General features: G+C 40.2%; 1 protein-coding gene and 1 pseudogene across 7 annotated transcripts in view; both read left to right on the top strand.

Moving 5' to 3' along the window:
* The window catches only part of ACOT9 (acyl-CoA thioesterase 9), a 30338-nt gene extending 7476 nt beyond the window's left edge, over positions 1-22862 (top strand). For 2 of the 7 annotated variants that reach the window (XM_089511759.1, XM_089511757.1), the window contains exons 3-16: positions 409-435; positions 3562-3607; positions 4335-4505; positions 4617-4654; positions 7540-7623; positions 7793-7896; positions 9803-9876; positions 11825-11892; positions 13951-14062; positions 15123-15213; positions 17560-17645; positions 19577-19664; positions 19802-19952; positions 20941-22861. In XM_089511759.1, coding sequence (XP_089367885.1) covers positions 409-435; positions 3562-3607; positions 4335-4505; positions 4617-4654; positions 7540-7623; positions 7793-7896; positions 9803-9876; positions 11825-11892; positions 13951-14062; positions 15123-15213; positions 17560-17645; positions 19577-19664; positions 19802-19952; positions 20941-21005 — 1205 coding nt within the window. In that variant the 3' untranslated portion in view covers positions 21006-22861. Of the gene's footprint in view, positions 1-408; positions 436-3561; positions 3608-4302; positions 4506-4616; positions 4655-7539; positions 7624-7792; positions 7897-9802; positions 9877-11824; positions 11893-13950; positions 14063-15122; positions 15214-17559; positions 17646-17807; positions 17938-19576; positions 19665-19801; positions 19953-20940 lie in introns of those variants that run through there. The other 5 variants (XR_016280194.1, XM_089511755.1, XR_016280195.1 and 2 more) reach the window with 5 other exon arrangements.
* Positions 22863-23182: 320 nt separating this feature from the next.
* LOC149319460 (securin-like) lies at positions 23183-26713 on the top strand (annotated as a pseudogene).
* Positions 26714-27149: the final 436 nt, after the last annotated feature.

The raw sequence follows: 27149 nt of genomic DNA, 5'->3' as shown, positions 1-27149 counted from the left end.
AAAAAAGTTAAATCTTGTAACAATGGGAAAAATTTATGACGAGAAGGAATATTGAGCTCCTGGCACCTTGTTTAATGTGAGACTTCTCTTTCCAGCAGGAACAGAGAAAAATGATCACATAAATGGGGGATAACATGGAACTGAGCATGAAGGGAAAGAAAATACAATTATTCAATATTCTGCAGTGCTATATATTTCTGAAAAAATATGTGGAAGTATATAACTCTGGAGTGAAAATAAATTATTACTAGAATAAAATAAGTTAAGAGGCAGTTGTGAATGTTCTTGTGTTTCGTGACTGAGTGCAGTAAGGACAGAAGAATAATGCAAATTGTTTTTCTCCCTCCCCCCCTTTTTTTTTTTTTTACATTTATGCTGTTAATCTAAATTGCTTTTTCTCCTTCACAGGACAGTTACCGATTCATGTGAATAATGGTGTGTTGTGGTAACCTGTACGCATTTTAATTTGACTATGTATCTACTGCTATCTTTCTCCTATCAATCTTTGTTGGAAAGTTAATGAAAAATCCACATTCTTATTTTCTGGCAATGATTCTCAGTCACTGAGATTCACTAAACGATTTCAACCTGTAAAGCAAAAACAGCATGTCTTATTAATCATAATATAATCTATGTATCTTTACAGCTTCTTCTGTTATGCATGTTGACAAGATGTCAGGAAGATAAGAGGTTTTTTTAAAATATAGATTTGTGTTATTGATTCTGGAAGGCATCAGTTTCTTCTTAGCTCCCTAACCCACAGTATCAAGTGCTCTAAAACTCTCTTAGGCGGGATACATACCGCCATTTAGTACGTATAGGATACGTACTAGGGTTAGGAAGGGGCGGTGCTTCCGCACCCCCCTAACCCTAGTACGTATCCTATACGTACAAGATGGCGGCGCCCCTTCCACATGGGCGCCGCCATCTTTACGTATCGGACGCTGAGCGTCCGTACGTGTCGCAGCCTTTATGACGTAGCGAGTGCGCCCCTGGCGCCTCGCTACGTCACAAACGTGACTGAAAAAGAAGCTCCATTTTGGAGCTTCTTTTTCGGTCCGCGCGGGAGCCGCGCCGTCTGAAGGCTCCGGCTCCCCCACGGATCTACCGGCGGCGGCGGCAGACCGCCGCAAAGCGGCGGTTTGTACCCCGCCTTAGGGACACTACATTTTGACCAATCATACCTATTATACTGAATAAGATGAATGAAAGACAGCTTCTATGGCAGTTCTCTACACTTTGAAATGAATATTGGTCCAGCCGCATATATACAGTCTCATCAACCTGTCCTGTTCCTAGGTTTTTCATTTTGTTGAATTCTCATTGGCTGTTCCTTATAGCAATAGCAATAGCAAGTACATTTCTACACCGCTTATCAGTGCTCTTAAGCACTCCCTAAGCGGTTTACAAAGTGTATGCTAATTGCCCCCAACAATCTGGGTACTCATTTTAGCGACCTCAGAAGGATGCAAGCCTGAGTAGAGCTTGAGCCCTTTCGCTGGTATTGAACTCGCAACCTTATGGTTTGTGAGTGAGTGGCTGCAATACAGACATTTAACCACTGCACCACCAGGGCTCCTTATGACAGTTCCATTCTTTTCTTAAAGGGTCCATCTATCTCACCAATTATTTTCCCCATTTGTAACTTCTTTGCCTACTTTATACCCTTCCTAGAGCTACTTTGCCTTTGCATCCTGGTACTCTTCCTTTGTCTGCTTCACATGATGTTGCATTCATGACTACTCTTATTTCAGTGATAACAGAAAATGGGAACCTCAACATGCTTTATTTGTAGTTTAGAATGCTGGGTTCATGTATGCCTTCAAGATTACGGTCTCTCTAAAGAGCTACACAGTTTTGTTTGGGGTGATCAGAAAGCCTTATATGAGTCAGTGTGTTGCTGTCAGCAGTATTTCTTTCTTTCATAGTTTTCCTTATAATTTATAAAACCCTATACAACTTAGATCGGGGCTATCTGATAGATTATATTTCCTCCTACAAGCCTTTGCAGCTCTTGAGGGTTTTTTTTTTTTTTGGAGAGGCCCTTCTTCCAGTCTTAGTACCTTCACAGGAATGGTTGGTATGGATATAAGATAGGGCCTTCTCAGTGGCTGCCCCTAAATTCTGGCATTCCCTCTCCAGGGATGCTAGAATGGCCCTCTCCTTGTTTTCCTTCTGTTGATCAATGAAGACTTTTTTTTAAAAAAAATCTGACAATCTTTTGGTTTTTAAAAAGAGGACTTTTAAGAGGGTGCTGTATAGTTTTAAATATACTATTTTAAAATAGCTTTTAATCCTTTTACCCCTTTTCTGTATCCATGGGGGAGGGGTGTCCTGGAACCAAACCCCAGCTGATACCAAGGGTCCATTGTATATTTGTATTATTAAAGCTGCCCCCAAAAAGAGTTTTTTGATGGTGAAATATGCATATCCCAATAAATCTGCTTCAAGTACATCTCTGATGCTTCTCCTTCTCTTCTTGCACTGTTTTGGGCCACTAAATAGATAATCAATCCCATTACTGTTCTAGTGCACCACGATGCCATGCTGTAAATTCTTATCCAACTGAATCATGGTTCCTTCTGTGAGTTTAACATGTTTGTCTTTTGTGGTTCAAAGCAAGTTCTGAAAATGATCTGGTTTGTTTAATTGTTCCTGCAACATCTAGTTTATAGGAGTTGAAATGTACTTTTTGGGGATATTTGGTTAATTGAAAAGTTTAAATTCAGTATACAGTATATATTTTAAAAGCCATGCTACAAAAACAGAAGGCATGTATTTCATTATCAATGTTGTCATGGTCTTACCTGCTTAGGGAGCCAGTTTGGTATAGTGATCTGAGTGTTGGACTATATCTCTCGAGACCAGGATTCGATTCCCAGCTTGGCCATGAAATGCACTGTAAGACCTTGAGCAAGTCACATGCTCTCAACCTCAGAGGAAGGCAATGGCAAATCTCCTCTGAACAAACCCTGCCAAGAAAACACCATTATAGGTTTGCTTTAGAGTCATCATAACTCAGAAACGACTTGAAGGCACATGGCGACAACTCCCCTATTTATTAAGGCATGATTGGATTATTCCACTAGAGCAGGAATGAACCTGTCTAACGGGATTTAAAGGGGAGATAAATTAAATTTGAATGTAAACAGAACCTGCAAATTTGGGAAGTTTATCACACTGAATTGCTGCTAAAGTGAAATGACGTGAAGTTAAACCAAAGTTAAAGCGGAGAAAAACACCACCTTTTTAGGAATTTCCCGAAAGTAAAAAAACTGCAGTTTTTCTCCGGCTTTACTTTGGTTTAACTTCACATTATTTCATGTTAACAGTGATGTCATGTGATAAAGTTTGGGCAGTTCTGAGGTTTTCTCCAATTTAACTCTCCTTTAAATCTTGTTTTCCCATAGGATCTCGCTAGTGTGATAAACTCCCGAGTATTGCATTTCAGCTGCTCTTTGCATGACTTTGCTTACACTTACATATCTTGCGAGATTAGCAAAAACCTTTGACCATTGTTATACCATCAGGTCTTTCTGACTAATCATTGTTTTCTTTCAGTGCGAAATAAACTGAGAGAGATAGTAGGAGCATCTACTAACTGGAGGTATGAAACTTGTAAACTTCAGTTTTTTTTTGTAGTTTTTCATACTATATGAAATAGCACTGTGATAGTGAAAAAGACTGCCATACATCCTTTAGAAACGAAACTAGCTCTTCCTTGAATTACTGAGGATCTGGCGTTGTCCAAAGGACCACTTTAGTTTCTTACAGCAGAGTAGCAATAACAACTGAGATTCTTAAATGGTAACAACAACAACAATAATAATGTTTATTTTTTCCTGCCTCTCCTCAAGGTTTGAGGCAGGGTACAACATGTTAAAATACAGAACACAATTAAAAAAGAAAATACATAAAACCAGCAGTCAAAATACAGTACTATAAAACCATTAAAGTACACTCATTAAAATACATTCTTTAAAATAAACAAATTAAAAATTCAGCCTTTCATCTACCAGATTTTTTGAAGTTAATGATGGATGATGATCTAAGTGCACATAATATCATATGATCAATCCTTGAGAACAAACTGCAACCCTTGAGGAAATGTTAGTGTCATTCTTCCTACATTGCAAAAAATGGTTTGAACTTGGTAGTAACTTGTCTAAGGTCTTGGCTAAACTAAGTCATGGTTAAACTAAGGTTTGAACTGATAACGTCCAGCTAAAAATGAATGATTTTAATAATTATGTTAAAGCAGCTGCACATTGGCCCTAGGTACTGTTTTCCCCTCTCATTTAGAATAATTTGGTTTGGTTGCCTTCCTGTCCCAGTGACCATGTACAAGCAATGAATGAACGAAAAGCCTTACATACACTCCTTGCTGAAAGCCAAGCTGTCTTGCCCCCAAGGAAGATGAGTGACAGCTATATAGAAGTTATTCTGCCTTTGGGAAGCCAGCCTGAAATAAGAGAGAAATACCTTAATGTACATAACACAGTCAGGTAAATAAAGTTCTATTTTTAATTTTACTTTAATAGAGTGGACAGGCTGTGTATTTGGGGCCCTAGCATTCATGCTCTTTTATTTATTGTGTTACACTTTTATTTTAACAGGTTTGGCCGAATTCTTGAAGATCTTGATAGCTTAGGAGGTATGTAACAAATACATTTCATTTATCTAGTGATCTGATGATTGAATAATGAGCAAAATTCTCTTTAGAAAAATGAACGCTTTACCATTTGGAAATGTACAGTTCATTACCATCTGTAACTCACAACATTTTGTGAAGTTGATGTATGTATTTTACCCCTAGGTTTTCCATTGGGACTATGGCTGACCTGAGATTTGAACTCTGTCCTCTGCATATCTAGCATTTTCCCCCACTGAATTGCTGAGATGTTGTTACCTGCATTGTTCTTATAAAAAGCAGTTGCTTTCTTCAGCAAAGAAATGGTTGCAATCTGTAATTAAGTTTGATGATAGGTGAGGGAATACATGTATCATATGGGTCTGTACAATTTCATACAATTGCCTTTTTTCCTTGCTCCCTCTTATTTCTGATAATAATCATCAAGTTAACTGGCTTAGATTAGAGGGGAGTGTTAAAGGCTACTGTGTTAATCATTTGGAAGTCCTTTCAATTTTTTTGTCATTGTTCTGGTGATTTACTGCTTGTAGGAATGAGGAATACGGTAGAAGTATGTATGGCACATGCTTTGTGCTGCCCTAGTTATGTGTAGTCTTAAGCCTCCTGCTATAGTGCTTCACCTGTAATTACATGAAGGAAGAAATATGGCAGGAGCTCAAAGATGTTTTGGGTGTACAGAAGTTATTGTAATTCTGTATATCATTATTTTAATTTCAAGCTGATTGCTGATGTCAGAACTCGATGTCTGAACATATCTGAGGGTGGTTTCAGACAATACATAGAATTAGGGTATCATAAGAGAAAGTGCTTCCAGCACTTGGGAATTGGGAACTTACACACTCCTGCCCCCAACAGTTTTATGTTTGAATTCCTCTCTAAATTTTGATCATAAATCATACTAGGCAGAAGAAGTACAAATGCCTCCTTTAGACAATTCTACAGAGAGCACAGAAATATAAGCGTGCATGGGTCCACAAACACTGCTGAATTTGGAAACCAAGGCGGGTTACAGACCGCCTATTTGGGGCGGGCTGTACCCGCCCCTTTCACCGGTGTATCGGGGCCTCAGCGGCTAGAACGGCAGCCGCTGAGGCCCCGATCCGCCGCTTTTCAGGCTGCGGGGAAGCGGCAAAACGCCGCTTCCCTGCAGCCTGAAAAGGGGTGTCCTTGGGGCTTCAAGCCCCAAGGACACCCCGCGGAGGCGGGGAGGGGGAGAAAGGGGCTGCTTGGCCCCTTTCTCCCTTGCTTCGCTGGGCGCAGCCGTCTGAAGGCTGCGCCCAGTGAAGCAAAGCAGCGCCTCAAACCAGGAAGGAGCTCCGAAACGGAGCTCCTTCCTGGTTTGCGCAAAGGGCGCCCTAGGCGCCCTGGTGCGGAGCGAGGACGTCACGTCCGCGCCGCCTTGTGTAGAGGCGGCGCGGCTGTGACGTCCTCATGATGGCGGCCGTCTGGAACGGCCGCCGTCATTTTTTACGCGCAGAGCGCGTATTAGGGTTAAGGAGGTGCGGAAGCACCGCACCTCCCTAACCCTAGTACATGCTCTGCGCGTACTTTAATGGCGGTCTATAACCCGCCCATGTCATTATTGCTAGAATTATTGTTGTTGTTAACTGCTGTCGACTCAATTTCAACCAGTGGTGACCCTGTGAATGAGAGCTTTCCAGATCCTCATGATATCAATAGTCCTGTTGAGGTATTGCAGATTCAGGGCCATGGCTTCCTTGATTGAGTCTTGCCATCTGTAATGTGATCTTCCTCTTTTCCTACTGCCTTACCAAACATTATTGTCTCTTCTAATGAGCCATCTCATGATATCTCCAAAGTACAACAGTAGTTATATTGACTTCTAGGGAGAGTTCAGGCTTGATTTCCTCTTCATTCTGTTTCTTTGTCTTTTTGGCCATTTATGGTATCCATAGAACTCTCTTCCAGCACTACAATTCAAATGAATTGATTCTCTCCCTTTCTTCACTGTTCACTTTTCACAATCATACATAGAAATTGGTTGCTATAAAAGCATGCCCTACACCTTGAGAGAAATCCTATACTTGAAGGGAGGAGAATTGTGTGGCCCATCAAATGTTGGACTGTAACTCCTATCATTCCTTACCATTGGCTATGCTAGCTAGGACTACTTATGGTTGCCATTCAAGTACATCTGGAAGACTGCATACTATCCACTCATCTCACCATAGCATAAGTGGCAAATGGACATGTAGGAGTTTATCACATGGGAGGAATTTCTCTTAATTTCGAATGAAAAGAAAGTGGGGCCAGAACGTATTCACGTGAATTCACTAGTTCAGCGAATTTACATGAATTTGAATTGCGTTTGAACTACTCCCCATTGTCTGAAAATAGCTTGCCATTGCCTGAAATTGTGTGTGGTAGTCTATCACGCAATAACGTGAAACCCCATGATTGCATTCGGACTGACTTCCCATTGCCCGAAATTGCGTGTGGTGGGTTATCACACAATAACGTTAAACCCCATGATTGCATTTGGATTGCCATTGGATTATACTTCCAATTTCCCTCGTCTGATAAACTCCATAGATCCCTGATTTTGAGTCCCATTGGCAGAATTTTAAAGCATACTTTTTAGATGTATGTGTCACCAAAATTGGGAATCACTTGAAAGTGCATATTTATATTTCTGCAGTCCATGAGCTTAAGCTCTTTATTTGACTGACTGAACCATTATAACAACACTGTGAATGAGATGATATATAATTTTTTTCTTGTTTGTTTGAGCTCTGGCTGACACAAAGACCACATTGTAGAACTGGATTCTCAAAAGAAAGCGTGTTTTAGAAGAAAATACTCCTTAAATGAAGACATTTTATAAACTCCAAGAATAATTAATAGTCTTTCTTATTACTTTTTTACAGTTCTGATTTGTTATACTCACACAAAACATGATGCTGCTCAGAGATCTCCTCTGTCTATTGTTACAGCACTGGTGGATAAAATTGGTAAGTGATTAATTCATTAATTAACCCCTGTTCTGGCAGTGTACACTGTGGGTAGATAACTGGGACAGAGGCAGGCAAAATTTCTGATCCAGAAACAAGCAGAGACCTTTTGATGTAGGCAGGCTTATGCCAACTGACTGTATCATAAAATTGCTTTCCACATTATTAGGTTTATGGGAGCAGCACATTTATCCAGATCGTGATATCAAGTTTGTTGGAAATGTTTCATGGGTAGGAAGGACTTCAATGGAAGTGAAGATGCACATGCTTCAGGTTAGTGACAGCAAATTATTCCAAATAATAAAATTACTTAATAAAAATAAGAAATTCTTGATCTGATTAGTTACAATGCAGAGCTTGTAAATCTTATTGGCCTGGGATTGTGAGAGCTGTATTTAAAAAAAAAAAAAAAAGGGGGGGGGGAGTGAAGAGCTTTTTCTAAACTCTAGTTCAATAATGGAATATTTTTATTCATAAGAGGACTGAGCAGATTGGCCAGGATAGATTTTGACCCCATTGCTCAGTTGGGTTGGTCCCCAGGTTGGTGCAGGGATGGATGGGTGTTTACCATACCCATTCCCATGCCAACCTGGAACCCACTACTGGCACACACTCCTTACCTTGCCATGCTATTGCTGCTACTCAGAAACCTCCCGTCACTGCATCTTACATGGAAACAGAGCACCTGGCTGCACCCACATGGCCTGTTTTTGCATCAGACACAGTGATGTTGAATGGCTTCTAAGTACAAGCAAGGTAAGGAGTGAAGGGGGCTGTGTAAATAGATGGGGGTTATTGTGTAGTTTCCAGTAAATTCTTTGGCAAACCAGGGGTCATATTACCTTTGGTTATTTATCCCTGGTAAAGGCTATTTACCTGGGATCAAGCTGGATCTACTGGATCCATGTCCAGTTTACCAGGATCGGGCCTAATCTTGACCCTGGATTTTTGGCCTGTGTTGTCTGAACTAGGCCATGCAAGGGTGGGGATAATATGGGTCTTTTGTCCTGTGCGTACAACCCCTGTGTCAGTAATGTGAAGAGTACTTACGATTGTGCTGAAAGCTGAGTTATAGAAGGACTACAAGAGCCTTTAACAAGAGCCCTTACCAGTAGCTACTCTTTGTACACTATACTATAACTTAGGGTGGCTTCAGGGTATGTTAGTCCTTTTAATGGTACATCCAAATGATTTATTGGTTTTTGGTGTAGGTATCTGTGGCTACTGGTATATTGCAGAATTAATGCAGTTTGACACCGCTTTAACTGTCATGGCTCCATCCTATGGAACCCTGGGATGTATAGTTTGTTGGAACATCTGACAGAAGGCTAAATATTTCTCAAAACTACAAATTCCAGAATTCCATAGCATTGAGTCATTGTAGTTAAAGTGGTGTCAAACTAAATTAATTTGGTAATGCTGATGCTGCCACAGTGTATAGCTTTGAGGTTTGTTGTATAATCTCCTTGTTATTTTAGTGTATTCCTGAAATTTGTAACATTTTATAACTGAATTGGTGTTTGGTAAATATTGTTTATTGTAGGTTTATTGTAGGATTTGTATTTTGCGTCTTAATTGTTTTATTGTCAGTTAAGGTTTCAGATTGTCTGTCTCTTGGTATTTTAGCCACATTCTGTCCCTTTGATAGGATAGGGATAGATGACATCTAGACCTATATAAAGCATTCTTATTACTTTTCAATGTAACTGTCCAATATAGATCTTGAATGTATTCTGTTTAAGCAGTTGTTCTTTTCAGAGAGGGGATTCATACAATGTGAGATCAAAGGTGCAGTCTAGCAGAATTTCACCCTTGAAAATACAGTATTAAATGGGTCTTCCAAAGGCAATGCTCTTTTTGATGGTGATTATATGTGCTTGTCATCAGATTGTGTCCTAATTCTGGAGTTATCATAGGGTATTTTTGATTTCTGTTTTCAGGGATGATAACAGTGAGAACCTGTGAATACAGTTACTTATCATTTATCTCTATAGAAAGCAGTATACATTATAATAAAGCAATGCTTTTAATGAAACTGGGGTTTTCTTTTTCTTCCATTCGTGGCAGGAATACTTGAAAGTTCTAATAGAATAGGAGGAAAAAACATCCATGTCTTCATTGCATTATCAGTTGGAACTAGCTCATCAAATGTGATTTACCTCCTATTGTTTCCTTTTAGTTAAATGATGGTATCTACAGCCCTGTGTTAGATGCAACTTTTGTCATGGTGGCTCGTGATCCAGAAAACAAAAGGTAATGCTTCCAACAAGTCATTGAAAGTAATTGTACAGTGAGAAGGGATATAACCTTTCTAACTGTGGACAGAGAAGGGAATGGAAACAGGCAGATAAAATAGGAGGTTTGTTCCTTCACCTCTTTTAGTCTAGGACAATGGTTCCCAACCTTCCTAATGCCACGACCCTTTAATACAGTTCCTCATGTTGTGGTGACCCAACCCATGAAATTATTTTTGTTGCTACTTCATAACTGTAATTAAATAGGTGTTTTCCAATGGTCTTAGGCGACCCCCATGAAAGGGTCATTTGACCCCCAAAGGAGTCCCAACCCACAGGTTGGGAACCACTGGTCTAGAAAATCTTTTAATTAGTTTCTCATGCAGTGTGCCGTAGTGATTTGAGTGTTGGACTACGACTCTGAAGACCAGGGTTCGATTCCCAGCTTAGCCTTGAAACCCACCTTGGGCAAATCACACACTGTCAGCCTGAGGGGAAGGCAAGGGCAAACCTCCTCTAAACAAATCTTGCCAAGAAAACCCCATGATAGGTTCACTTTAGGATTGCCATAAGTCAGAAATGACAACAACAACAGAATTTCTCATGAATATCATTAGTGTTCTGAATCAGGATGGAAATATGATTTAATGCTTTGCAAAACAAACTGGAACCTAAGTGTAAATGTACCGTAGCAAATAGATTTAAATGTACTACATAGCAGACTGAGGGTAATCCTTAATTTCAAGTCATAAGTATGTAAGGCAAGTACTTTTTCTGAATTGCAAAACAGTGGTTGACATGAAAGGATGTTTGGGTTTTTGAGCTGTTTGAGTTTACCATTGAAGAAAATGATATTGAAATATTAATTTTTTCTACGATAATCTGTGTTTATTTACTTCATAAGAGCCTAAAAGGATAAGGAGAAAAAAGTGAATTTTTACAGCAAGAGTGGATTTGTGTTTGCATTTATGTGTGGAACCCACACTTCTCTTCAATAGATCTGAAGCAAGTTACCTAACCGTTAGTTTCACTTCTTTGCTTCTGTATGAAATAAATATCCATTATTCTCCAAATGGAAACCATTTTGTAATTTCATCCTTGTTACTTAGGGTCTAAACAGACTGGCCAAAAGGGCTGGGGTCAGGATGGAGTGGTGGTGTGGTGGCCGCACAGTGCATGCCCTGACTCTGCTTCCAAGTTGCCGTCATGCTGACTGACCACCTACATGACAGTCAGTGTTATGGCACTCCTTTGGCGCGGTGGTCAGATGATGCATGCCAAAAGGAGCACCGGAAAGTGTTGCAGTGGCAACAAAGGCGTCCTTTTTCTGGCTCTAAGAGAAGCGGCATTTTGCCACTTCTTATGGGGCTGGAAAAATGCTGGATCAGGGCCATGGCATGCGGTTGCTGCAGCCCCGATCTGGCGCTCAGAGGGGCGGTGACAAGTCACTCCTTTGGGGCCATCATTTCTCAAAAGTCCAGGGTGTCCACCAGCTCAAAAAATGTTGGGGACCCAGACATAAGCTAATACATGAACATGTTTTGATTTGTATAGGCTATTCAAACCACTATTTGTATAGGCTCTTCAAACCACTACTTTTTCAGTTTAAATAATTCATATTGTGGTCCAAAACACACTGCAGAAATAATCCAGTTTGAGATCACTTTAACTGGCCTGGCTGAGTGCTAGGGAATTCTTGGAACTGTAGTTTTGAGAGACATTTAGCCTTCTCTGTCAAAGAGCTATGATGCCACAATACACTACAATTGCCAGGATTCCCTAGCACTGAGCCAGGGCAGTTAAAGCAGTCTCAAACTGGATTATTTCAGCAATGTGTTTTGGACCTTTGTTGGTAACCAAATGTTATATGTGTATGACAATGTTGGACAGGAGCCAGGGTAAGGGCTCATTTTTCCCCATGAAAAACATTTTGTTTTGAATGTATTTTTTAAATCATCTATCTATAGGCCAGCATTTGTGAATCCATTGATTCTTGAGACCCCAGAGGAGGAAAAAATCTTCAAGGAAGGAGAATGTATGTGGTGCATTCCTTTGGTTAGTGGGGGTATTTCTGGATGTGGCAATTCTTAAAATGAAGAATGTTGAATTTTGTAACAGAAGGTAGCATGAATTAGACATTCTTACACTTCCTGTTACCTCTTTACTTTTATAAAATTTAGCGATGCAGAAATATATTTGTAGGGTTCCTGCTCCTCTCTGCATTTATAAGTAATTTAAGATGATGTGGTTTATCAAATAATTAAATTTAATTCTTTTCATTAATTTGTTGCAAACCTGTTATCCAGTCATACTTAGACACTATCTTCATTTTCATATGTTGATGACTGAATGGGTTATAAATGAAAAATAATTTGAAATGAATACTTTCTGAAGCAAGTTTTTTTTTATGACATAAGAGATGGTGGTCTGAATCTAGCCAACAAAGCATTATTGGTAGTTCTCTTTCTCTTGTTTTTCATGTAGTATTGAGATCAGGGAGAGAACTTCTATGCAGTTCCAAGGTGCCTAAATGGTTGACTTGGAGCTGTTTCCTGTATTGCAAATTGCCAGTTTTCATTAACTCATTGGTTTCTAGACTTAATCCCACTGAATCTTATTAAGGTTCTGTCTGTTCAGTTGTACCAATTGATCTGCCCTTTTCAGTCATTGTGTGCTGCTTCCTCACTTGTACAAACTTTAGTCCTAGCATGGGGAGACAAGCAGAAAAAGTGGATTAGGTGTGGATAGTGCTGGATCTGAGAGTATAGGCCTTCAGATGTGGTTAGTTGCTTAATCTCATTTGATGTTAGTGCCAACCAAGAGTCCTGCTTGAAGCAATTTTGGACTATTTTGGAAATGGACAATTGTTCCATTGTCTCTAGTCTCTTTCTAGAGGATGAGTTCACATATTATTAATAGACAACTCCTGTTTCAAGTGATGGCTTGCATGGGAACAGCGACCATCAGATATTGGGATGTGCTGCTTCCATATCATTTGATGTTGAACTCACCTCTACTCAGATCCACAAGATTCCTTCTAAAGAAGAAAGGTAGCAAGATTATGTGTCAACCCCATACCACAAATAGAAGATTTCCTTCCGCCTGAGCACAGCTGAGGTTGCTTGTCTAGATGATACCCTGTTCAAGGGAGCTTCTATAGGGAGCGATCCGCTGCCAATTGTTAGGAACTCCATCCCAGTTCTAGATATTCCCTGTTTATCCCCAGAGCCTAAGGAGTCATGGCCCAGATGGGTCCTGTGATGAAATGTCCATTTAATAGCATGAGTCCTTTTCCATTTGGCAATCAACTCTGAAGTCATATAAAGTGCGCCTGCATCATATGCAGACGTGCCATACGCTGAAAGCCACACACCGGAAAAGGCAATGGTGCTTGTGCCATGCCACGTGCATTGTTTTCAATGGGGCTCGAGCATTCGCTGAATTTCCCTTACATGGGGGGATCCAGAATGGATCCCCCAGATAAGGGAAGGGCACGCTGTACATGCTTCAGATCTAGAAAGTAATAGGAGCCACTGAGTTTCTGTAAGGGCTATTAGTCACTTTTATCTAGAGTCATAAACTATGTTGGTTTTACTGGGAATCATACTCAGTTCAATACTTACGTAGTAGTAGTAGTAGTAGTAGTAGTAGTAGTAACAGAAGCAGAAGCAGTAGTGTGTCCATTTAAGTTGCCTATTGATTTATGGCAACCTCATGAATTTCATAGGGTTTTCTTAGGTAAGGAAAATTTAGAGGTAGTGTGCAATTGCCTTCCTCTGAAGGTAGCCTACAGTACCTGGTATTCCCTGGTGGGCTCCTTTTCAAGTATTAATCTTGCTTAGCTTCTGAGATCAGATGGAATCTGGACCCTTTAGAACTAGTTTAAAAAATAAGTATTTAAAGAAAAGGTAGCTGTTTTCTTTTGTAGTAGTATACTCTGCAAACAAAATCTTATACAGCCTGAAGTGTGCTTATAGATATGTAAAGCATAACAGTCTTGCTTGAAAGAAAAGTAGAGTGGATAATGTGGATATAATTTTAATCCTATATTATTTCATTTGTTTTATTATCTTTTCCCCTCTTCAATGATTAGTGAACAAGTCAAGAAGAATTGATTCCAGTAAAGCCTCCTTACTAAAAATGGCTCCTACTGCAGAAGAAAGAAACGTTATTCACAACTTGTTTCTTAATACGCTGGACACAAGGTAGATGGTAGTCTCTAATTTTTTGATTTGTGTATTCTTGCATGGCAGGGGGTTGGACTGGATGGCCCTTGTGGCCTTTTCCAGTTCTGTGATTCTATTATTCTAATGCTTATAGCCACAACCTAGGGCTGGGTTTACTGATTTTGAATATTAAAAGTTGCAGCTGATAATTTCTCTTTCTCACTTGCCATCACTGATGCATACCCTTTCTAAGCTTTGAAGGGGGAAAGCTAAATCCTGTTTCTAGTCCTACCTAGAATAGATCCATTGAATCAATTGTTGAATGGTTAAATCAAGACTCACGTAAGTCCCATTGAATCAGTGGGTCAATTCTACATGAAACCAACAATTAGATTTTGCCCAGTGCCATTGTACCAAAGTAAAAGGTAGTAATAATAGCAAAAGAATTAACAGAGTGCAAATATTTTCAAACTCTTCCATATTAATAAGGCTTGTGCACAGTTTACTTAAAGTTTATGTACGGAGATTGGCACCTTCTGTGCATAGGCTAGAGGGAACAAAAAAATATGCAGAGTACCCCTCACTTTTAATAAAATTAAGGAGGGGGACTCTCAAAAGTAGTCCAATGAGGAATGAACATTCTCACTCACCATAAAATACTGGCAGAGTGTCTTGGGACAGGACATGGTTAACCCAAATAGGAATTCCAAATAGAAGTGTTCCAGTTGTGAACATAAGCATTCTAGAATAAGACTGCTGCTTTACCAATCCTGTGTATTCCACTGCCCATTTTTCTTGACATTAGCCAACCAGATGGCTCTGGAAACTCCATAAGCAAGACATTGGAGCTGATAGTTTTCTTCTGCAGTTGTTCTCCATATCTGGCAGTTTAGAGACAAATTGTCTCTGAATCTGGAGGTAGCGATCATGACTGGAGGAACTGAATTTTTCTGTATTTATTTTTGTCTTTCCTTTTTAAAACCATGTAACGGTAGCTGTCATTATATCTTGTGGCTGAATTCTGTAAGCAAACAAGAGCTTCCTTGGTAATATTGGCATGAGATGGCAGCTTTGCAAGTTCAGTTCTTCCTTTTTCTAGGACAGTAAGTTTTCGGAGTCGAGTGTTGCCACACAACTCAGCTTGGATGCAAGATACATCATTAAAAAGTCTGGAGATCTGCCATCCTGAGGTATCTGCAATTTTAGCACTTTTAAATGAACAAGTTAAGAGGTGATATGATAGCCCTGTTTAAATACTTGAAGGGATGTCATATTGAGGAGAGAACTAACTTGTTTTCTGCTGCTCCAGAGACTAGGACCTGGAGCAATGGATGCAAGCTACAGGAAAAGAGATTCCACTTCAACAGGAGTGTAGTGGAGTCTCCTTCCTTAGAGGTCTTTAAACAGAGGCTGGATGGCCATCTGTTGGGGATGCTTTGATTTCCTGCATGGAAGGGGTTGGACTGGATGGCCCTTGCGGTCTCTTCCAATTCTATGGCCCGTTACAAACGGGCCTTTTAGTATGGAGTGAGTCCGTACTAGGGTTAGGAAGATGTGGTGCTTCCGCACCCCCCTAACCCTAGTATGGACTGAGTCTGTACAAAATGGCAGCGCCCCATCTACATGGGGGCCGCCATGACGACGTCACAACCGTGCCGGCTCTATACGGGGCGGCGCAGATGTGACGTCGTCGCTCCGCCCCAGGGCGCTCTCCTCCCCACCGCTGCGGGGTGTCCTTGGGGCTTGAAGCCCCAAGGACACCCCTTTCCAGGCTGCAGGAAAGCTGCCTTTTGCCGCTTCCCCGCAGCCTGGAAAGCGGCGGATCGGGGCCTCAGTGGCTGCCGTTCTAGCCACTGAGGCCCCAATACCCCGCGGAAAAGGGCGGGTACAGGCCGCCGCTTTTCGGCGGTCTGTAACGCACCAATGATTCTATGAAGTTAGGTTCTTTTTGCTCTTGATTAATAGATATTTGAGTCTGATCAAAACTGATATTGTGCTTTCTCCAACAGATACATTGTATTTAAAATTTACAACTTCTAGTAGTTTTGTAAGATGGCTGTTGTACGTTGTATGTTATTTGATCATACTGATAACTGGATCAATTATACAATTATGCACTTATACGCATGCTCAGATTGTGCTTACCACTTTATACCAGGCACTTTTATCTCTAAATCTGCCTGCTGCTTGTGGAATAACATGTATTTCCAGAATTATATGTCCTTGGTAGTAAAAAAGTCAGCAAGCATTTAGTGCTGCAGTGTATTTTAGACACAGACCATGAATCAGTTGGTTTGGGACTCCATGTAAATGCTGATCACTTATTTAGAAGCAAGTTTAATAGCTTTCAGCAGAATTCTACTTTCAAGAAAGGGTTACCATATTTTCCGGCGTATAAGACAACTTTTTGACTCTTGAAAATTGGGTCAAAAGTTGGGGGCCATCTTATACGCCGGGTGCGCGTGCTCAGCCGCCAGCTTCTCAGGCCTCCAGAGGCCTGAGAAGCCGGCGCGCGCACTCTCGGGGCTGCCGGGCTCTTAGGCCTCCGGAGGCCTGAGAAACCTGCAGCCCCGCATTGGCTTCTGAGGGGCCTTCGGAGGCCCCTGAGAAGCCGGCGCGCATGCTCTCAGGGCTGCCGGCCTCTCAGGCTTCCGGAGGCCTGAGAAACCTGCAGCCCTGCACCGGCTTCTGAGGGGCCTTCGGAGGCCCCTGAGAAGCCGGCGCGCGCGCTCTCTGGGCTGCCGGCCTCTCAGGAGGAGGGGTAGCCTTATACGCTGAGTATAGGCTAAAGCCTATAATTTCCTTTAAAAAGTTGGGGGTCATCTTATAGGCCCAGTCGTCTTATACATTGGAAAATACGGTAATTAAGATTGCTGTCATAAAATGCTGATAAATACACTGTAATTAGGATTTGTATTTCTTTTTCAAGCAGAGGAATCTTTAGTAGCTTTATGTTCAGTTTTAAGGATATTAATGGCTCATCTGTATACTGTCTCTTTTTTAGATTCCCAATTTATACATTCCTGAAATGGCTACAAATATCAATGAAAATTGAATTAATAAAATTCTACAATTGAACCAGTCCATTTAAAATACAACATCCTAAAATCATAAATAAGATGTGATAGCCAATAAATACAAACACATTCAGAAAGATATATAGGTAGAGAAGGAATGAAATCTGGAGCCATGAAACAGTCAGCAATAGAGTCTAAAGTGAAGATGTAACTATAACCCAGAGAAGTTGCTGTTACAATAGCAAAATGTCCATGTGTCTTTTTATCTTCTCATTCTAGGAGAGGACAATTTATGCACCCATTATTATAGTCCAGTTTCTTCATGTACCAACAGGTCATATACATGGGACTGCCAATTTTCTACTCTTTGTTAGAGTTTCCAATAATCTGAACAGCTGCTTATTAGTCTTTAATTGACATCTTGATGGAGATCTAGAAACAAAGTTGTGTTCAAGGCAATATGCTCTGTAAGATGTTGGTATCAATCTTTGCTATTTCTGTCCATGTTTCCTCATACAGAAACGCAACATTTTTAACAGAATTTTTGGAGGATTTCTCATGAGAAAGGCATATGAACTTGGATGGGCTTGTGCTTACAGCTTTGGGTAAGTTATAAGCTGCAACAAGTTTCAGAATCATGGTGAGGATGGCTCATCTTGCTGGCCCTCACACTTCTTCCTTCCCTATGGGTGGATAGAACATCTCTCTTTTTCTCTCTGTACAACATAAGCAAGGAGACCGCACACATAAACTGATTTCTATTGCAGATCCTATGCAGACCAATGATATTTGGGCTATCTTTATAGGAAATGGTATGTGAAGTGTGACCTGTACAGTAAGTGAAAGGTCAAACTGTGTGAGACAATAAATGAATATTCACCATGCTGGACAATAAAGGTCTTAGTAACTTCTAGCACTTCTTTTTCACAAAATAAGACTTTACATTGTTATAATTATAATCCAGTTTCTACTATGATTCTTCTACATGCTAAAAATCTGCTCCTGATTGCTCTAGTGAATACCTAATTTGATTCTAAGTGTCAATAAATTTATGGATGTGGATAAGATCTTCTGATTTGCAAAGTACACACAATTAGTGATTCTGCACTAAATCACATTTCATTCTAATTTCTAACTGTTAAGGCTTCAGAGGTAAACAATTGCTTGTCGTCCATCTCAACATATTTCTTTCCAACTAATTCTTAGCAGGGTGTTGATCACCTTTCTATACTGCTATTCACAATGAATTTAGCAGTACCACAATCAATAATGGCAGTCAGGGATCATAAAAATATAATAATGTAAGGACTATGTTCTGGTCAACAGCTGTGAGGGTTTTCCTCTAGTGAGGATGGAAGTTAAATGGTTCAGGTGGAAAGCAGTCAAAGTATGAGGGAAACACTGCTACCTTTAGGGCAGGAGAGGACACGCTCCAGGGCTTTGGGGCCATTTTTCTGGTCATAGGACTCTCACCATAACCTCCATATCAAACTAAAAGGAAAAACACTTCATTTTGATCCCTCCCCCATAAATTATCAGCTAAAAATGAGGTGTGGGACCCTGGCCCATGCCTTGGTTTAGAGCAGCATTATTCAAAGTGGTGTTATTGAAAGAGTCCATGAGCCTTTAGCTGCCAGTCCATGGCATGTTTTGGAAGAGAGCCAGGGTGTTAATAGTGGTTTGAGCATTGGCCCGTGACTCTGGATGCCAGGGTTTGCATCTCCTCTTGGCCATGGAACCCCATTGGGCAACCTTGGGCAAGCCACACTTTCTCAATCTCAGATGATGGAAACAGCAAACCACTCTGAATATACTTGCCAAGAATATAGGTTCTCCTTAGGGTTGCTATAAGTCAGAAACAACTTGAAATCATAACAACAACAGATCAGGAACTGGCTTAAGAAAACTATTACAAGTTACTTTGTTCATATAGTACTTTCCCTGCAACTGTTTTTGGAAAATTAGTCAAATCATATTTCTGATAGGTACGATTTGGGAGAAAGAGTATGAAATTCATGGGGTTACTGTAAGTCGAAAGGTGAATTGAAGGCACACACACACATGATGTTACAAGTTCTTCTGTGATGGTTGTGAAATTGCTGCGATAGTTCATAATGTTCTGTCGTCATATCTGTGGCCTGGTTGACATTTCAACATGCATTAGTCATTCAGCTTATATGCTATGAAATCAGCCCCTTGTAGAAGTCCTTATAGGTCGATTTTGATTGAATAAGATAATAATTAGAGCCTTTATATGCTGTTGTAGACACATCATCCTACAATTAAAATTTAGGAATTTGAGGACAAGTTGGACCTTAATCTGATGATCAGATGAATGTTTTGCTATGAGTTTGTGTAATTTTGATGCTTTGAAGAAACCACTTTGCAAAATAGCTTTCAGTGACATTCTCATTAATATCTGTTTGATTCCTTGAACGTATCTGTAATGAATCTTACTTTTGCTTATTACTTTTGCATATTATTAAGTATAGTTTTCAGGTTTACTTTCTAAAAAGTGGTTTTTCATTCACCCCAGAAACTCCAGACCTTATGTGGTAGCTGTAGATGATATTATGTTTCAAAAACCAGTTGAGATTGGATCATTATTGCTACTTTCTTCCCAGGTAACCAGTTTCTTTTATTAAATGATCTTTACAGATGTTACTCTGACAGTAAGCAATGCCAAGTCAGAGATTGTCATGTCTGCTTTGTTTAATACTTATTTGCAATACTAGTAATTTTTTCATCCTAATTTTTAAAGGTATGTTACACTGAAAATAATTACATCCAGGTTCGGGTGCACAGTGAAGTTTATGATCCAGATTCTCGAGTGCACCAAACAACCAATGTCTTTCATTTCACATTTATGTTAGAAACGGAGATACCAGTTATTGTCCCCAAGACATATGGTGGTAAGTAGGCATTTGGATGCCTTGCTGCAGCTGTGTGAGTGGTGTTGTGTGATTAATTTTAATGTGTTGTAGGTATAATGACTTTGTAGAATCCTGTTGAGTTTTGCTCCCCATGTTCCCCTTTATATCCCTCCACCTCTCCCCCTGAGTTTATGTGATCTTGAGGAATACTGCATACTAATATATGTGGTTTTCAGTGTTAAGGTACTTCAGATTTTATTTGAATTCAGGCAAGAAGTTCATATGCAATTTTTAGTATTTTAAAATACTGATCTGTCAACGTCTTCACCTTTCTTATTTGAACCATCTTAAGTGGAAGAGAGAGCCAGTGTTGTGTAGTGGTCTGAGCACTGGGTTTATATGATGCACACCCCCAAAGCAGCTGGAAGCTGCACCGAGACCCCAAAGTGAGCCTGAAGCCACTGCAAAAAGGAGTCAGTTTAAACTGCCTCCTGGCCGACATGGCTTGGGACTGCAGGTGGCAGCCTACTTTGGAAGTGGGTTGTGCAGACACCACAGTCGCAGCCTGATTGTGGCCAGAGACTACTCCTTCCTGGTTGTCTGCTTGACCCCTATGACTTAAGAGAGGAGGGTTCAGTCCCCTGCTTGGCCATGGAAACCCACTGGATGACCTTGGGTGAGTCACACACTCTTGGCCCAAGAAAACCTGATGATAGGCTCACCTTAGGGTTACCATAAGTCAGAAACGACTTGAAGGCAGACAATAAAGTGGAACTACTCAGACATTCCCAATGATAATGAAGATAATGTTCTACTTGTTTTCATCCCAACTGTGGCAAAAGATGAGCTTAAAAAGAAAGGAAAACCTACAGTCTGTAAACAAGGCATGTGATCAATGAAGGCAACTGAGCATTTCTGAACAACAAACCATATTATCTTAGGGAGCTTTAGAAACATCATTGTAGATGCTTTCAGTTTGATAGATGCTGCTATAGTTGGCCTAATTCCCCTCTTCTTTTTGTTTCAGAATCCATGTTGTATTTGGATGGGAAACGACATTTTGAGTCAGCTATGAAAGAGAACAATGTATAGTTATAAGTGAAGTGGATTACGGCAAATCTGTCATTTTTGGATTACCTTGGACATTTCATTGGACATTTCAGAAACGTGCTTATTAGAGGAATACGGGACAGCCTATCCTAAAAACAGTATCATGGAATGCAGAAATACTCCAAAGAAGTTAGCTTTTTATCCTGATATTATAGTTTATTTCTAAATACTTTTTGCCTTTTTCTCAATTCAGAAGTGGTGATCCATATACATTTAAATTCTGTAACACTACTGGATGATTAAAATGACCTGTATTTATCCACATCAACTGTAAATGATTACTAGTTGCATAGTGTGAAAATCAAATCAAGATCCAGTGAGACCTCACAAAGGGATCTTGTAGCACTTTTGAAACTAGGTCTGCTTCCTCATATACTTTTTCCAGCTTTCTAATTAAGTCATAGATTTGTCTAATGAGATTTGCAAAAATCTCCTCTCCTGTCCATTTATTCATCACATAGCCTAAGAATATGGTCTGGTCTGGTTTATGCTACTGACTGCTCTGCAGAACAAACCATAAACCATAGTTTATGGCTACGTGGCCATGTTCTAGAAGAGTTTATTCCTGACGTTTTGCCAGCATCTGCAGCTGGCATCTTCAGAGAAGAAACCATAAACCACTTCCTAATGGATCTCATAGACTAGATCCCCAGACAGGCCTAAAGGAGTGGAGTAAGTCTGTGCCAGTGCCATTCATGTTAGAACTGGGCAACCGTTCTGGTCCTAATCTGGGTCGCCGCTGTGGTCCTGAAACCAAGTCATCAGAAGGAGCGGATTCTATCCATTTGTTCTTGGCCCAGTTCTTTTTCATTGGTGCGGCCTCAACACACTTTCAGGCTGCATTTAGGGTGTGCATTATCTCTAAACCCATGCCCCCAGCACAGTCTGAAGCTGCATCATTTTGCCTGTATGTTTTGGGCCTTGGTCTGCTTCCTCAGTTGCATGAAGTGAGGTTCGTCTAATGCATTGGCGAAGTAGATCTAGTCTACAAAAGCTGGATCTACAAGTTCTTTCACACAGTCTCAAAGGTGCTACAAAACCTCTTTTCATACTGACATTACAGACTAACACCCCCATTGAGACCTTGGTTTGGCCAAATCAGTTGTGGCCTATATAGCATATCACTCATGGGGTGGTTATTCTGAGTATAAGAGATAAAAATTGTTGAGTGGGGGCTTGGCAAATCAGATGGTACATATTGTAAAAATCTCCTCTCCCTATACATTTGGCCCTCGTATCCGCAGGAGAGCCATTCTGGAGCCACATGGATACCAAAATCTGCAGATGCTCAAGCCCACGCTACCCCCAATGGCAGCATGTGCCCATGGCCATACTATTAGGGACAGCCCCTGTTATCTTGTGGCAATGTGTACACGTGGCTGTGCCACCACTGGGGACAACGGAATGTAATGGCAGCACGACCATGGGCACATGCCGCCATGGGAGAAAGGGGGCTGTCCCTGATGGCACTGTGGCCGTGGGCATGTGCCACCACTGTGTCTGGAGAGTTCATGGCAAGTCCGTGGATACCAAGGGCTGTTTGTATTTGTCATATGGCCTTAGAATATCATCTTATTTAAACTGCTGATTGCTTTTCAGAACAAATAATAAACCATGGAGAGTCAGAAAATGCTAACAGATGAATACTGATTGTGGCCTAGGCTCAGTTCATGAGACAGTTTTCACAAAAAACTACAGCCAGTTACTACTGCCATTGGATGCTACTTCAAACTACCTTGAATTTAATCAAGAATGCATCATGACTCCAGCCTTTGATACACTCTCATCATATACTGAAATGTTTTATTAAACAATGTGTATGCTTTAATAAAATATAAATATCTCATTGAAATAATCTATCTGTTTTAAGTTACATCAGGTACAGGAATACTATGTCCTGTTTCTTACTAATTTGTTGGTATGGCTGATATGGTCAAGAACGTGACTCCATTATCTTGCTTTGAAGACACACTGCTTCTGGTTGGTTGAAGCGGCTTTCTTAAAGACCTTAAGTAGGAGAGTCTTGAGTCGCAAAACCATACTGTTGTGTTGGCATGGCAGTGTTGCTTTGCTATTCCAGTCCAAATCTTCAGCTTTACAACAACTTCACTTGGTTCCCTTCTAGAGACTCTAGTTTGGGGCCATCTGATGCAAAAGGAATGGCAACGCATATACTTAAAGACAAAGAAAATGGTGACACTGGTGTGGTTACTACTTCTAAGGATTGACTGAGACTCCTGGCAGTACCTTCAAAGAATTCTGTTGAAAGGTCTCATCCTAAGACTTCATTTGTTGGAAGGGCAGCTAATGTAAATTTAGCTAATGTAGCCTCTCAGTTGGTCAGGAAGGCTCTTAGAAATGTGAATTGGCCTTTGTCAGCTACAAAGACTTGGCCAGGATACAGACCGCTCCTTTGCGCCATGTAAAATGCCGCTTCTCCCTGGTCCTGAAAAGGCGTGTCTTTGGGCTTCATGCACCAGGACACCCTGGGAGCTGCTCCCGGTGCCATTCCTGCAGCAATCTAGTTGTTGCGGGAATGAGGCACCCTCAAGGAAGGAGCTCAGTTTTGGAGCTCCTTCCTGTGCCATGGTTAGGCCGCCACAAGTGGCCTGACACAGCACAAAGACCTCACACCCGCACCGTTTGGACGCGATGCGGCTGTCATGTCAAATGGCGGCACCCATGTGTACAGGGTGCTGCCATTTTTATGTACGGAATATGTTCTACAAGGCCCGTCTGGAGAGGGCCTCAGTTTTCTAAAGGAAAGAAGTTATTTATAAAAAAGGCTACTGAGAATGCAAATAAAATTGAAGGCTGCAGCATGGTTCCTTAAGACTGTCCAGAAAAAGAGAATCTCTTTCCCTAGAATCCTCTAGACTTGAGAGTTTTGAGGTTCCTGAGGAGCACAGACGGAGCCACCTGCCACTGATTGGCGTTACTCTCATGACATTTTAAAAAAGCATCTGACCGATTTACAAGCACAATCTCTGCACCCATCAATCAACCTTTGATTTCATGCTGTTATGATAATCTGTCAGATACTCTGCAATCAACTAAAGATTTCCTGGCTACCCTGGATGATATAATAATCAGTCTCATATATATATATATATATATATATATATATATATATATATATATATAACTGAATTCAAAGCTTTATCAGTTCACAATAACGTTGAAGACTCTTCTGTTCAAGAGGCTAGATTTACACAGCCATTGAAGTTCCATAGTTCTTAGTATTTTGATAGTCTGTCTGTTGCTTTTGATTTAGAATTCTCCAAGAGACTGGTAGAATCCCATAAGGAACACCAGATAGATTATTATTATTTTTAAAAATAAAATTAAAAAAAGGTGACATCAGGTTTCAAAGTGAGTACTTGGGTTATTTGTTGGAAGTCTCTAGGAGGCCTGTTGATTCCAAAGGGGCCTACTTCCTAGTCAGCCTGGGTAGGATTGCACTGTTCAGGCTTGTGGCCCAGAATTTTATTTCTTTTCACCTTCCAAACTTCAGGACAGAGTAGGTGGAAGGAAAAAGGCTTCCAGGTATTGAAGACACCTCAGCTTCTGTCTTCTTCCTTGTTGGGAAGTGCAGTCGTTGAAATAATATTACTAAGGGGGTACTTTGCATCTCTAAATGTTGGTACATTGTTATAATCCAATTTGTCAGTGGCAATTCAGATCTCTTTTATGTGAAGCTGTTGGTTACTTCATTTATGTATGTTATGTCAAGAACGTAGTCTTCAAATTGTGTCCTAACTTAACCAAAAGTTAATTGGAAGCTGATCAGTACTTTTCATTAGGGCAGGCAAACAGTGGATCCTGAAAAATTGCCTATCCTACTACCAGTTTTGATCTCTGCTGTAGTGTGAAGTTGCAGAGAACCGATCGTAGTCTAAGCTCAGTTCATGAGTCAGCAATCCAAGCCATAGAAGACATGGGGCCAGTTTTTGCCTCTGTGTCCTCCTAATGGGCTACACTATCAAAAATCAGCAGACAAGTGCCCTGAAAACAAAACTACAAATAATGCCATTTCTTTTTTTAACCATTCCTGTTTTTTTGGGGAAAGGGTATTTTCAAGTTTTCCACAACTGAAAGCTCCTAGAAATGGATTTTGAGTTTTGGAGGCTCTTTCATCTCTAGTTTTTTTGGGGGGTGGGGGTGGGGATTAGGGGGAAGCCTGATAGGCTACCAAAGAAAGTGGGCTGTAATTTGTCACTTCCTGCACTTTCTTAAAATGGTTCTCAGTGTGTAAACTGATGAAGGTTAAATACAAGTAAGTGTAAGGCCATTTTTAACATGGCTTTTAAGTCTTATTATGTTGCCTTGACCAACTATAGAAAGCGAGCTCATAGATTTATTCCTAACAATTAAACATGTTAAGTCAGTAGGCCTTGCAACTTTGTGAGCAGGTTGCAGTGAATTCACTGATCACTCAGTGGCTTCCTAATCTCTAGGTTACTTTACTATGATAAACAATGGACATCACTGATGATCATTTGCAAAATTTAACTGGTGTAGAACACAATGATCTGTCTCCTCTCTAGGGTGGCACATAGCTTATTTACACCAATGCTTTTCCTTTGGCTTGACTTCCTCTCTGTTGAGCATAACTAAAGATAAATTCATTCTCAAGGTGGAGACTTGACTGTTTTCCAGTCTCTGCACAAGACAGATGGGATGACTTTTTAACAGGTGGGCTTTTAGTGCTGGGCATACCATGAAGGTTTTCCATATAAAACAAAATATAGGTAAAAGGTTTTGGATTACTGCAAATGGACTAGGGTCAATTATTTCTACATTTGTCTGTTGTAGTTCAGATATTTTGGTCCATTCTCTGGTAGAGGTAACTACCATAATATTCTCTGCCAATGTTTTGCTACTAGACGTTGTTGGGTTGATTCTCAAGCAGCACTTTTTTCTGTAATTAGACACCATCACCTTAGGTATAGCGTCCTTGGGGTGGAGAAAAACAGACTACCCACCCAGACTGACTAGATGAGTAACTACTGAATATTCCATTCTTATTTGAGACAGAGCATTTGGCTTACTGTTGATCTACTTTTGCAAAACAAAGCAAAATCCCCCTCCAATGAAGTCATTGTTTTTTCTGAGGGCCTCTTAGTCACATCCACCCTAACTTATTAGTCAGGTTTATCGAAATGTGGTTTATTTCTTTTCATCTTCAGGTTTTTTCCATCTAATTTTTTTTTTATGCTGCTTGCTTTTAAAGTATTAGATGGGATACTCTTCCCTCAGCTTCAGAGCTTCCAAAACTAAGAAAGCTACTCCCCCTGGTGGAAGTTTGAAACACAGTCTTGACAACTGTGAGTGGGAGAAGCTGCACATCACAACCTTGGAAGTCCTTTATCTGGGAACTGGTGGATATGGAAAAAAGATAATCTTGACGTTTTATTTTAGTATTTTAAAGGATGTTTAATTTTACTTACTTTTATAGTATTTAGCTTATACTTGGATTGAATAGGTTCTGAATTTCATCTAATTAAAAATGTATCCTGATATGGAATATGCATGTAGAATCAGTATGATACTTTTTCAGTGTTGTTTCTTTTGCATGTGTAGATTTCAGCTCATTGATTGTAATTCAGTCCTTGCTACATTGTCCAGTAAGTGGATTTGTAATCACGTTCCATCTCATACTACTACCTCTGCTAGAATCTAAGCAATGAACAGACAAATGCACTAGAAACCGTCTAGTGATTGATCCACAAATTTTGAACTACCTTCTTCAAAATCACCCCCCCGCCCCAATTTGTTTTTCATGGTTTTCACAGTGGTAATCGCAGAATATTGAAAGGCTGAATAACTGAATCTGATTATACAATTATAATAAAATTATTATATAATTATACAATTTAGGCTCTGTGATTTCCTGAAATGGGCCCTTTCAGAATAACCTAAAAACTAAAAAATGACTAGCTTTGTGGGGAGTACTAGTGTATTTCTGGTAAATATTTTCACCTGAATATTAAAGTGAATTCAGGATTCTACTAGAGACTGTAGAACCTGTAACTAAATCTATAAATTTAATTGAACTCCAAGTAAGATGCTTATTTCAGAGTAACCATACAGCCAGTTTATAAGTCTTGTGGATTCATCTCTTAG

Source organism: Sceloporus occidentalis, unplaced genomic scaffold (assembly GCF_023333645.1).
Source record: "Sceloporus occidentalis isolate IW3139 unplaced genomic scaffold, rSceOcc1.0.p SCAF_2, whole genome shotgun sequence".
In the NCBI taxonomy this organism is placed as follows: Eukaryota; Metazoa; Chordata; class Lepidosauria; order Squamata; family Phrynosomatidae; genus Sceloporus; species Sceloporus occidentalis.
This window is presented reverse-complemented; position numbering and strand designations above follow the sequence as displayed.